Here is a 14,321-nt window from a genome sequence, read left to right as displayed (position 1 = left end):
AAATGATGATTTTTGTAATGAAATTGGAGTAAATTAGATGTTGAGGAGTATTTTAGTCTTAGGTTGAGTTTGATGTCCTTTTTGGGGAAGAGATTTTGCAGTGGACGGATTAGCAAATATAACTAAAGTCACACGCGTGCGTTGATTTGCGGCTTGCCCTAAAATAATAGGCCGTAATCTAATGTTTGGTTATAATGCTTATGAACATATATTGTTCATAGAACGTTCAAACTGCCCCCCATAGGCCATAGTATTATATATTTATATTTAACTAGTAATTGTATCCGTGCGATGCACGGGACAACAAATTGCATTGTTTTGATGTTGTAAGAATATAAACAAACGTTTGATGTATCGTATGATCAAAATTCTATTATAATCATTCATTAATAATTCATCAATGGAACATTACTAAGTATACTACCCAAAAAAAAAAAAAAAAACCAAATAACTTTACTGTTGGATAATTTTCCAAATGAATTGAATCAGCTAATACCAGTAGATTGAAAAATTGAACCAGGAACAAAATCATCAACTATATCTTTCATGTTGCGCTTGAAAGTAATTAGATTTAATAACTTACTTAACCTAATCAAAACTAAACTATCGACAACATACCAACGTAAAAGGCCATCTATACATCTTGCATCGTAATTAAGCCATTCTCCACTGCCTCGTTTTGGTCCTGTTTTGCCACTGGAATTAACGATTGGAAAATTAAGAAACAAAAATAAATATAAACAATAAATTAAATATCGCATACAAACAATATTTCTTGAAGGCCGACTTCCAATAGCTTGTGGCTCCGCCCAATTTTTGCTTAGTTCTCTCCAATCATCCCTTTCAATAACATGTCCAATAACATCTAAAAGGAAATAATTGTTATACACACAATTTGAAATCTTTGGTATAAATTAATGAAACACATAATTTAACAAAATGAAATTACCTATAAGCCATGATGAAAAAAGATGCAAACTAATTACCACACAGTCAATAGGATGAAGAAGAAAAATAAGACAAAAATTCTAAAGTCGGATTACCAAAAGAAGAATAATTAGGTAGGATGAAGAAATAAAATTCAAATATTGCAGAGGTGGGATATAAAAAAAAAAAAAAAAAAAAAAGAGAAAACACAAATATGTTAAAGTGGAAGAGAGAAGTTGAAAGTGTTGAGACTCTTAAGGGAAGCCTTTGGGAATCGTCCATCTTTGGGAATATGATAATTAGTATTTTATCATCAAAAAATAATATTTAGTGTTGAGATGTTTATGGCTATAAATTAGGAGATATAATAATAGGGGCTATATGTCAAACACCCTTCATTGGGATTTTAATTCTTGATAAATCATTTATTTATAAATGATATTTGAAATAAATTCAATGGGCCTGAAAAACCATATATGCCCCCACTAACTATTAATTAGTATAATTTTTTAATTTAAAAAAAAATTATACACATGATCTACACCCAAATCTTCTCAAAAAATTATTCCCCTTATCACGCCAATTAAGTTTTTTTTTTCCTTTTCTTTTTTATTTTATTTTGTTTAATAGTTTTCTTTATTTCGATTTAAAAGAAAATTTTGTAATTATTTTATTTTTTAATTTTATTTTTTCGTTTTTTATTTTAAACTTTTTTTTCTTATTTATATTTTTCATGTTTTTTATTTTAATTTAAAAAAATGGTTTTTTTTTTCATGATTTTTCTTTTTTCTTAATTTCAATTTTTTTTAAATGTTTTTTTTTATTTTCTTTCCAGTTTTTTTAAATAAAAACCACTCTATATAAACATGAAAACCACTCTGTATAAACAACTATATAAACATGAAAACCACTCTGTATAACAACTATATAACATGAAAACCACTCTGTATAACAACTATGTAAACTTGAAAACCACTTTGTATAACAACTATGTCAACATAAAAACCACTCTATGTATACAGTTATATAAAAATCTGTAAAAAAATTATTGAAAACCACTATAAATTTGTTGAAAACCACTATAAATTTATCAAAGACAAAGCCCGACATTATGAAAATCACTCCGTATAAACAACTATATAAATATGAAAACCACTCTGTATAAAGCAACTATATAAATATAAAAATCATTTTATATACACAACTATATAAACATCGAAAATCAGTATGAATTCTAACAAGAAAACATCAAAAATTCTGCGAAAAAGAAGCTATAAAACCACTATAAAGGACACAATCTTCTCTCCAATGAACCCTAGATTATAGTCCGTGTAATCATCTTCGTCTCGTTATTTGAAACGTAAACCACTATTTGAAAAAATCATCATCTTCTTCCTCCCACCAGCAATTTCGTTAAAAAAAATCATCAATAAAAAACACTTTATGTGTGTGTGTGTGTGTGTGTGCAAGTGATGTAGCAAAAATCCAATATTCTTTTACTGAACCAAACACAACCTTAACAAAATCAAAAAAAAAAAAAGGAAAATACAAAAAATTAAAAGTTCTAGATATTTATTTAATTAATATACCTGTGGAATTGCGAGACTCGCAATTGTAACCCCAGAAACAACATCCGATTTCAACAATTCAAAACTATAATCCAGGCCTCACTGAAAAATCGGGAAGAAAAACTGTAGCCCGATTACCAATTTTCTGAACCGAGTCTGATCCTTGAACCCATGAAGCGGGTCGTCTGGAAAGAAGATGTCCGCTAGGCGGCGCCGGAGTTTCTCCACGGTGGTCCTCGGCGGCGGAAGACATACTCTGTGCACTTCCACCACGGCGGCCGCCGCTCCTCCACATGCATATCCTCCACCTTCCGCCGCCGGATTTGGAATATTTATAGCCATTAATTTTTTTTATTTTTGGTTTTCTCTTCACACAGTGAGTGAAATTTGTGTGAATGGGTTTTCCGTTACGAGTCAGTGTTGAGGAGTTGGATTTGGGTTGAATTCTTTTGGAGACTTGTTTTTCGGTGCTAATTAGTAATTAATTTAAGGTAAACTTCATTTTACCTACCTGAACTATACCCAACGTATAAAATACCCCCCCGAACTTCGAAACGAACCAAAGTAGCCCCTCCCGATTTTGGGTCAACGTTAATTCCAGTTAAAAAAGTGACTCCGTTAGTTTTTAAGTTCTTTTACATTTTCACCCTCCAACTTTGTCTTGTTCTTCCAGTTCTTTGTTCTTCTTCGTCCCTTTCATTTATTTATTATTTTTTCTTTCTTGCTGAAAAGTTTCAACATAATTAAACCCAGGAATTTATATTTCAAATTCCAGCAAATCCCAGGAATTCAAGATGCTTTTCTTAGAAATCACCGAAGAATTATACATCACCAAACCCAAATCTGAAATCCCCAATCAATCAAATCCTCAAAACTCATAAAAAATCACAAATTCAAGAACAACCCATATGAGAATTCCAACCCTCGCAGCAGCAAAATTACAACCCACACTAAGCAAGGACTAAGCCCCGCGGTGCTTCTTCATCACCCTTCTCTACCATTTTCTTACGCAAGAGGCTCTGCCACGACCCTTCGCTGCGTAGATTGCGAGGTCGAGGAGGGTGGATATTGGCTGGCTGTGTGTTCGCCAAATTTGAGCAGGCCGTCGAGCTTCTCAACAACCTTGTCGAAGGGAGAAAGATTCAACCCAATGTTTCTTTTATCGAGAAAGATGGGGCAATTGGGGTGAATTCATCTCTTTCATCTTGAATATGGGCTATTGGGGTGAATTCATCTCTTATATTTAACAAGTTCCAGAGCTTTTTTTTTTCCTTTTTTCTTTTTTTTTTTGTTGGTGTGAAGAAAAGTGCTTAAATTGTGTTGTTCTCGATTTGCAGTTTATATATATATATATATACTAGGGTAGAGCACCGCGCAATGCGCGGTGCCGGGTGCCTCGGGTGAAAACAAGAACTTATCGTATTATGTATTTTCGACATACTTTCATATATCGATTTTTAGGCTGCATTTTTACGATTATGTAAAATTTGTGTCGAATGTGGCGATGGGAAGTGACGATTCGAAGTTGTCTACGGAGGGTGCTGTGGGGTCCACTCCCTTAGAAACAAGGTAATTTGCTGGTGCACAAATGATTGTCAAAATACAAACTCGTTTCTGTGTTAATGAAAGCTGGTTAATCAGGAGTTAATTTTCTTCCTTCCGTTAAAGCTATCTAAATGACGGCGCGTGCGATGCGAAATAAGTATATAATATAGGGACCAAAAATCGTAAAAATTGATCGATTTGTTGATATTTAAGATTTATTTTTACATTTGAATCGACATAGATATGAATGAATTGAATCGTAAGATTTGAATCGTAAGTCATAAAGTTTTATGCTCGGTATTGCGAAAATGTAGTGGATATTTTGGATATTGAAAGAGAGATCCACTTTGGGGTCTAATTTGCAATTTGGGTGGAGCGGATAGGAAGATGGAGTAAGTATAAGGGTGATTCTGCAATTTTTAAAATTGTTTGAGCCAGGGAGGTGGATTTTTTGAAATTAGAAATTGACCTCCACTTGGGGGCATTTCCGGTTTAAGGACCAAAAAAAAAATGGTATATAATATATGGACACAAATGTAATTATCACAAGTTTATTATAAATAATATAATAAATTAAATTTCTCATAAATCGTAAATCGTAAAATTTGATCGATTTGTTGATATTTAAGATTGTTTTTGAACTTTGAATCGACTTAGGTATGAACGAATTGAATCGTAAATAATAAGATTTTAAACTCGGAATTGCGAATTTTTGTAAATGAGTCACACACGATTATAGCTGAGGAGTCGTAGAAGCATAGAGCAAATAGGGTGATTCTGCAATTTTCAAAACTGTTTCAGTAAGGGAGGTGGATTTTCAGAAATTACAAATTAACCCCCACTTGGGAGGCATTTCTGGTTTAGGGACCAAAATTATATATATATATATATATATATATATATATATATATATATATATATATATATATATATATATATATATATATAGGGACCAAAAATCGTAAAATTTGATTGATTTGTTGATATTTAAGATTTATTTTAACTTTTGAATTGACGTAAGCATGAACGAATTGAATCGTAAGATTTGAATCGTAAATCATATGATTTTATACTCGGTATTGCGGATTTTCGTAAATGAGTTACACACGATTATAACTGAGGAGGAGTCAAAGCATACTGCGTTGGTGACGGATATTTTGGATATTGCAAGAGAGATCCAACTTGGGGTCAAATTTGCAATTTGGGTAGTGCGGCTGGGAAGATGGAGCAAGTATAGGGGTAAGTCTTCAATTTTCAAACTGTTTCAGCCATGGAGGTAGATTTCCTGAAATTACAAATTGACCCCCACTTGGGGGCATTTCCGGTTTAAGGACTAAATTAAAAAATGGTGTATTATTAAATTAAAAATGGTATATAATATAGAGATAAAAACTGTAATTATCACAAGTTTATTATAAATAGTATAATAAATTAAAGTTTTCCTAAATCGTAAATCGTAAAATTAGTTGATATTTAAGATTTATTTTAACTTTTGAATCGATTTATGTAAGAATGAATTGAATCATAAGATTTGAATCGTAAATCATAAGATTTTAAACTCGGTATTGCGAATTTTCGCAAATGAGTCACACACGATTATAGCTGAGGAGTCGAAGCATACTGCGTTGGTGGCGAATGTTTCAAATATTGCAAGAGAGATCCACTTTGGGGTTAAGTTTGCAATTTGGGTAGCGCGGCTGGGAAGATGGAGTAAGTATATGGGTGATTCTGCAATTTTCAAAATTGTGTCAGACAGGGAGGTGACTTTGTTGTCTTAAATATCAACAAATCGATCAAATTTTACGATTTACGATTTAGGAAAATTTTAATTTATTATATTATTCATGATAAACTTGTGATAATAAATGTGGCGGATATTTTGGATATTTAAAGAGAGATCCACTTTGGGGTCAAATTTGCAATTTGGGTTAGGGACCAAAATAGTAATTATATCACGTTAATTATGAATAATATAATAAATTATTGTTTTCTTAAATCGTAAATCGTAAAATTTGATCGTTTTGTCGATATATGAGATTTATTTTAACATTTGAATCGACTTAGGCATGAAAAATTGAATCGTAAATCATAAGATTTTAAACTCGGTATTGCGAATTTTCGTAAATGAGTCACGCGCGATTATAGTTGAGGAGTCGAAGCATATTGTGTTGGTGGCGGACATTTCGGATATTGCAAAAGAGATCCACTTTGGTGTTAAATTTGCTATTTGGGTGGAACGACTAGGAAAATGGAGTAAGTATAGTAGTGATTCTGCAATTTTCAAAACTGTTTCAGTCAAGGAAGTGGATTTCCAGAAATTACAAATTGACCCCCACTTGGGGTACATTTCTTGTTTAAGGATCCAATTAAAAAAAATGTATGTAATATATGGACAAAAAATCGTAAAATTTGATTGATTAGTTTATATTTAAGATTTATTTCAACATTTGAATCGACATAGATAAGAATGAATTGAATCGTAAGATTTGAATCGTAAATCATAAGATTGTATGCTCGTTATTGCGAATTTTCTTAAATGTGGCGGATATTTTGGATAGTGAAAGAGAGATCCACTCTTTGGGGTCAAATTTGCAATTTGGGTGGAGCAGTTAGGTAGATGGAGTAAGTATAGGGTTGATTGTGCAATCTCCACAACTATTTCAGCTAGGGAGGTGGATTTTCGGAAAGTACAAATTGACCTCCACTTGGGGGCACTTCCGGTTGAAAAACCAAAATTAAAATTCGTATATAATATATGGATCAAATTTGTAATTATCGTAATTTTATTATAAATAATATAATAAATTAAAGTTTTCTTCAATTGTAAATTGTACAATTTGATCGTCTTGTCGATATTTAAGATTTATTTTAACTTTTGAATCGACTTACGTATAAACGTCGTAATATTTGAATCGTAAATCATAAGATTCTAAACTCGGTAATGCGAATTTTCGTAAATAAGTCACACGCGATTATAGCTGAGGAGGACTTGAAGCATACTGCGTTGGTGGCGGATATTTAAGATATTGCAAGAGAAATCCACTTTGGGGTTAAATATGCAATTTGGGTCGAGCGGCTAGGAAGATGGAGTAAGTATAGAGATGATTCTGTAATTTTCAAAATTGTTTCGGCCATGGAGGTGGATTTCCAAAAATTACAAATTGACCCCCTCTTGGGGTGCATTTCTGGTTTAAAGACCAAAAATAAAAAGAGGTATAATAATATAGGGACCAAAAATCGTAAAATTTGATCGATTTGTTGATATTAAAGATTTATTTTAACATTTGAATCAACATAGATATGAATGAATTGAATCGTAAGATTTGAATCGTAAATCATAAGATTTTATGCTCGTTATTGCAAATTTTCGTAAATGTGGCGGATATTTTGGATAGTGAAAAAAAGATCCACTTTGGGTTCAAATTTGCAATTTGGGTGGAGCCGAAGACGGAGTAAGTATAGGGGTGATTCTGCAATCTTCACAACTATTTAAGCCAAGGACGTGGATTTTCGGAAATTACAAATTAACCTCCACTTGGGGGGCATTTCCGGTTTAAGGACCAAAATTAAAAAAATGTATATAATATAGGGACCAAAACTGTAATTATCATAAAAATAATATAATAAATTAAAGTTTTCTTAAATCGTAAATCGTAAGCTTTGATCGTTTTGTTGATATTTAAGATTTATTTTAACTTTTGAATCGATTTAGGTATGAACGAATTGAATCGTAAGATTTGAATTGTAAATCATAAGATTTTAAACACGGTATTGCGAATTTGCATAAATGAGTCACACGCGATTATAGTTGAAAAGTAGAAGCATACTGCGTTGGTGGCGGATATTTCAGATATTGCAAGAGAGATCCACTTTGGGGATAAATTTGCAATTGGGCTGGAGCGGCTGGGTAGATGGAGTAAGTATAGGGCTGATTCTGAAATTTTCAAAACTGTTACAGTCAGGGAGGTGGATTTCCAAAAATTACAAACTGACCCCCACTTGGGGTGCATTTATAGTTGAAGGACCGGAATTAAATATATATATATATATATATATATATAATAATAATAATAATAATAATAATAATAGGGACCAAAAATCGTAAAATTTAATCGATTTGTTGATATTTAAGATTTATTTTAACATTTGAATCAACATAGATATGAATGAATTGAATCGTAAGATTTGAATCGTAAATCATACGATTTTATGCTCGGTGTTGCGAATTTTCATAAATGTGGCGGATATTTTGGATATTGAAAGAGAGATCCGCTATGGGGTCAAATTTGTAATTTGGGTGGAGTTGTTAGGAAGATTGAATAAGTATAGGAGTGATTATGCTATTTTCAGAACTGCTTCAGCTAGGGAGGTGGATTTTCTGGAAATTACCAATTGATCTCCACTTGGGGCATTTCCGGTTTAAGGACCAAATTAAAAATGGGATATAATATAGGAACCAAAATAGAAATTATAACACGTTAATTATAAATAATATAATAAATTATTGTTTTCTTAAATCGTAAATCGTAAAATTTGATAGTATTGCGAATTTTCGTAAATGAGTCATATGCAACTATAGTTGAGGAGTCGAAGCATACTGCTTTTGTGGCTGATATTTCGGATATTACAAGAGAGACCTACTTTGTGTTAAATTTGCTATTTGGGTGGAACGAATGGGAAGATGGAGTAAGTATAGCGGCAATTCTTCAATTTTCAAAACTGTTTCTGTAGATTACCAGAAATTACAAATTGACCCCCACTTGGGGTGCGCATTTCTTTTTTTTACAAATTGACCCCCACTTGGGGTGCGCATTTCTTTTTTAAGGACCAAAATTAAAAAAAAAATATATGTAATATAGGGACCTAAAAACAAAAATTAAACGTACGCCACGAACTTTATAGACAATTCAAAAAATTATGCGACGTACAATCAAATTTTTGGTTAAGTGTCTACTGTGAATACCTTCAAGTGCTTGAAATCTTTTTGTAATCCGATGTATAGGAAATTGAAAAACAAGAAGAAAATAATAAACCGGAAAACAGAGAATGAATATGAGGTGAACGTGTGATTCCTGACCTGATTTTGTTGCATTCAAAAGTTCTGAAAATGCAATTATACGATACAGGTTGCTTAAATTATAGACCTAATAGCCCCAACTACGAAAACAAATATTCATAGAAAAGAGGGAGGGCTTTTTGCGATCGAATAGCAATTTCATCCGCTTTCCTGAACAAAAGATACAATCATAAAAGGAAATAGGGAAGGCCTTTTGAGATCGAGCAGCGATTCATCCACTTCCCTAAAGCACCAATATGTGCATAGAAAATGGGAAAATATGAGAACACAAATCGAAAACCGCCGGAATGTGTGCCTCGTGTGTCCAGTCGACGGAGGCCGGGAAATAAGGAGGTGGTGGAGAGGGAGCAAATAATTTGAAGGATAATGTACAAGAAGTAAATCGTAAGGAAAAAATACAAATATAAGAGGCATAAACCAAAGTAATATAAAGAAGTCCAACGTCAAACGAAGTCGTCGAAAGCGCAAAGCTACTCGTCAGAGTGGCGCCGTCTACAGATGTGGACGAACTCACTCAGCCGAATAAAATCAGCTATAAGAAGTAAACTTCACTGGAAGACATCAATATAATTCTTGAACAAGCGGCAAACCTGTGTACGAACAGAGAGAGCAACAGCAAACCGAAGCCGAAACACCAAAAAAGGGCTAACCTGTAATTGAATATAGAAAACACGAAGAAAAAGAAAAGAAAGGAAACAATGGTTGCGAATGAAGAAAGTAATAAAATTAGATTGGGTGAACACAAAAAAGAGAAAATTACAGGAAAACAGAAGAGAGTCACCTGCACCACGACTCAACCTTTGGAAGCCATAAGCAAAGAAGTTCCGACTTTTTATCCAGCATATGAAAAGAATATTAAACAATAGTAACAAATGAAATTGTTGTGCGAGTTTGGAGTCAAAGAAGAGAATCTGTAAGATATATAAATAACAAAGATCACATAATTCAAAATTCCTTGTAATAATCCGTCTGAAGCTGAATTTTAGCGACGTACCTCGGATCCAAATAGAGGTATGTATGCAACCCCAAGTTTGAAAAATTGTCGTGAGGGAATCATGGTCGAATTTTTTGACATAATTTCAAAAGTTCCATAGAAGTAGATAGTACAAACGGAGTCCAGAATAAAGGAGAAGCAAACAAAAGTGTTCCTTACAAAAGTGATGGATCGACAATGTTTTGTTATTCAAACTTTCAAACATCCACGTCTTCGTGACTAAAAAGAAATTCCAAACTTCACAAACAAAAACATCAAAACCACAAAAGAGTACACAAAAATAGAGATGTTTCGGCAAAGACATACAATTATAACTCTTTACCTAGTAATATTGCCGAGTTGAACAATTGGCGGTGTAGCACAAACACCATCATAAAGTAGCAACAATACCAGTTTTTGAAGAACTTGTACCCTCTTGGCAGATTCGCAGCCAAAAAACAATAACCGATTACAATTTCAAAGAATAAATTGTAAATAATAAAAGAGCATAACGGAAACAAAAATTGTGCAACTCCCTATACATTTCAGAAAATTATGGTATTGGATAAAGAAATTTACTAATTCTGCAACTCCCTATACATTTATAAAAAATGATATTGGATAAAAAAATGTACTTATTTAGAACCATATGCCAACGAGCAAGACTATGCGCTAAACAAACAAAAATAAAATCAAAATTACTCAATGAGCAAGAAAAATTCTTAAATACCCAAACTCACTCGTTTTTTCTGATATCTTGTAATAAACAAAACCTGGTGATAACGAAATGATTTCTTCCTTCCGTGATATAACATGGCACGAAGCACTTATAGGGGAACGAATATCTGAAGCAGAGTCATTCTCATTAGTTGGTGTATCTACCTTTGGCCTCTCCAGATTTTGCACCGATCCATGGTGTACAAAAATTCGAAATACAAAATAGATAAGTTTATTAAACGCCAAAAAAAGTAAGGAACAAAACAAATCAGTAAATCCATAAACTAAAAAATAATGAAAAATGAGCGGTAGCTAAAGTTTTGCTGGCGAAGATAAGAGCAGGAGATATGCAATTAATGAGTGAAAATATTTTAAAGAATTAAAGGAGGACGTATAACATATATATGTCGAAATGAACATATATGTACAGAGGAATAAGATTATATGCTGTACACCCTCTTCTTCTCCGGTGATGGATCCACATAAACTGATTGAGAAGAAAGAATCATAAATAAGTTGTAGCTATAGAGTAAGATAAATGGTGCATAAACCAAGATCAGAAACTAACAAGATAGGAAAACTAATGGAATTTTTCAAGACAACGGTTGGTGCTAATAACAAATTAAATGTCGCAATCTATTGTTCTTTTAAACAATCATAAAGCGAAAACATGAAATGCCATTTGTAAATAATTAATGAAGGTGGCTAAAGGTTTTATATAGTAACATCCGGTTCCTTAATTAGTTGCTTCACACAGAATCGTGATTGAGATGTCGGAGTGAATTTTCTTTTAAAATCATATACCAAAACACACGAAAATATAATTTCAAATTTCAGATCAATTAGGTATCTTGGAAGGTAAAATGCAAGCATAAAAGTACAATTTGACTTACATCAGACTTGAGTAACAAACAAAGAACAGACATAGTCTAATAAACAGGATGTGAGAGAAGAGATGCAACTCTCCAACCTCCTTCATACTGGACATAAACCTTTCCGAAGCCATGCGTTTTAATCTGTGCCAAAAATAAAGTGTTTAAATATGCGTAAACACCGATAGGTATCAGGAAAATAAGTTTGCAACTCGAAATAGGCACATAAAAATAGCTGCATCATTACCAAACAAAACAAGAACGGATAGACATCGCGCTTCAATGATTCGTTAAAGATTGTAGGAAATCCAATTCAGACCCGGGAACTGGCACCCACAGAGAAGAACCAAAATTGTAAGCAAAATCGAGAAATATTCAACGGCGATTCAGCAATTGTGGGCGACGAGTGAGGACAAAGAAGCAAGAGAAGAAAAATAAAATCGAGAATAAAAGAAAAGAGAAAAGAAGAAGCAAAGAGGTCGATCATACACCTCGTGAAAAGAAGGGAAAAGAAAAGAAAAGACAGAGGCGTATAATAACACGGACAAACTGTAAGAAGGAGATAATAAAAATGAACCAATAGTATTCATCAGTAAAGAATCAAAAGATAATAAATAAGATCGACTCATACGATGGAGGATATCTAGGAATGTCTCGGCAGCAACCTTGCAAATATCAGGAAAATCAGGGAAATAGAAACCTTACTTGCTGTAGCATGAGAAAAATAAAATAAATGCTCACAATAGAACATAAGTGGAAATACATCAGAGGCAGTAGGCAATTCGATTAAATACAAGATACTAATAATAATAAAGATACGAACCCGTGAACAAAATTAGTGGTTCCATATAGCGGATCGACAATCCAAGTCGCTTCGTCGGTCAATTCTGTGGTGCCAAAAGCAGCAGTAGTTTCTTCCCCAATGAACTAACATGAAACAAAAGACTAACGTCAAGATACGGAGTTCACTATAGCGGAGTTCACTATAGCGAGCATCCAACTGGAAAAAAAAACGTTACCAAGAAATCCAAAACTGTAGTTTGAGAAAATTGAAAACGAGTTCTTCGCATTTCTTGTCAGTCTCTGTGACCAAATGTACCTACACGGAACGATCGACACACATCTGCATATAAAAAAATTAAAAACAAACAAACGCGTCCCAATATATAAACTCCTAACATCATCATTCATCAGAACAAATTTCCGAAACCCGAAGAAGCAATCGAAGCATTACCGAAGTCGACAATCGGAAAGCTGTGCTTAACAGTGAGCATAAATAGCACAGTCCCAACAGTTTTTAGAGTAATACGAAATTTATGTAACAGTAAACAAATCTATTACAGATTACTGAAGATATACCCCTTGTTCATAAATTGAAGGGTTACACAAAATGTTTAAACCTAGGAATATGAAATGATATTATACATAAATCAATAAATCAAAATAAGCTAATATTTTACCTCGCGTTTGTGCTCCACGTTTTTCGTCTCGTAAAACCCATAATGAATTACCTGTTTACCCAAAACAAAAAAATTAAATAAAAATAATAATAAAAACAGTGAAATGTGGGCGAAAGCTGATCTAATTATGTCCTCAAAAAATTGCCGAAGAGCACCTCCCAGCACTCTTACCAGCATCCACCGCCGCCGCCAGGAAATCCTCCACTGAACCTGAAAATCAAAGAAGAATTCTGAATTTCTGATGAATAAACCACTGAAAAACAAAGATGCTAATCAAACTGACCTCGCTCCGATGGCAGCTCTGGAAGAAAAATTGACTTTAAAAGGTTCTTGAGGAGAAAAAGTGTTGGAAGAAAAAATTGGAGCTGGCGTCGAAACGGGTGCCGACCCCGAACGGAGTGGCAGTGGCGGTGCGAGGGTTGGCCGAGATTTGAAGCAAGTCAATGGAACACCTGGACAATCGCCGGAAAACAGGTTTAATCGAAATTAAATAAGAAATCAGAAATGGGTGAGGAAGAAAACATCGTATTCAATTCAATGAACCTCAGTTCTGAGGATTAAGAGATATAGATGGGAAAAAATATATTTCTGAAGCAGTGGCAGAAGGAGGACAACGCACGTAGAGGAAAAAGGGAGTGGCTGGAGATATAGACGAGGAGGGCGGCGAGCCATACTACTGGAGGAAAAAAGCGGCGCCACGTGATAGGGGCATCGGTCGAAGCGCCGGCGGACGCCGGGCACAGCGGGTGGCGGAGGTCAACAGTTGTGGGCGATATGTGACGTCGGGCGCTAAAACGGCGTCGTTCTGTACCGAGCAGAGTAAAAGAGAAAGGAACGACGTCGTTTTTCAATTAGCGGAATAAAAGAAAAGCCAGAAATTAAGCAGGCGTGTCGTGGTCAAGCTACTTGGAAAATAAATGAAAAAGAAAATAATAGGAGACGTTGATTGGAGGAAGGAATTGAAACGGTGCAGTTTTGGAATTAAATGGGTCAAAAAAAAAGGAATAAGAAAAGGCATAAAAAGAAAATAGCAGATCCCCATATATATGTTCTTCATATATATATATATATATATATATATATATATATATATATATATATATATATATATATATATATATTTATATAGACTAAGGGGTAAAAATGTGAATACAGCTGCAATTCCTTTTTTTAATAATTATA

General features: G+C 33.6%; 1 protein-coding gene across 10 annotated transcripts; it reads right to left on the bottom strand.

Annotated features, from left to right (window-relative positions):
* Window positions 1-9,093: 9,093 nt before the first annotated feature.
* Window positions 9,094-14,107, bottom strand: LOC148769747 (uncharacterized). 10 transcript variants are annotated; one of them, XR_016032287.1, is made up of 7 exons: window positions 13,683-14,106; window positions 13,423-13,591; window positions 13,140-13,349; window positions 12,699-12,778; window positions 12,171-12,606; window positions 11,927-12,005; window positions 9,094-11,823 (listed from the first exon to the last, which is right to left on the bottom strand). XR_016032287.1 is itself a non-coding variant. In XM_088820982.1 (7 exons), exons 1-7 carry the CDS (start codon window positions 13,809-13,811, stop codon window positions 11,120-11,122), a joined length of 609 nt encoding a protein of 202 aa, XP_088677108.1. In that variant the 5' UTR covers window positions 13,812-14,107; the 3' UTR covers window positions 9,094-11,119. The 10 variants fall into 10 exon arrangements, 1 of the variants encoding a protein (XP_088677108.1); XR_016032286.1 differs by having other exon boundaries at window positions 11,927-12,228; window positions 12,311-12,606; window positions 13,683-14,105; XR_016032290.1 differs by having other exon boundaries at window positions 12,311-12,606; window positions 13,683-14,105.
* Between the last annotated feature and the right edge of the window lie 214 nt (window positions 14,108-14,321).

This window comes from Erythranthe guttata, chromosome 7 (genome assembly GCF_056151865.1).
Source record: "Erythranthe guttata isolate IM_541 chromosome 7, IM_541, whole genome shotgun sequence".
NCBI classification, from domain to species: Eukaryota; Viridiplantae; Streptophyta; class Magnoliopsida; order Lamiales; family Phrymaceae; genus Erythranthe; species Erythranthe guttata.
This window is presented reverse-complemented; position numbering and strand designations above follow the sequence as displayed.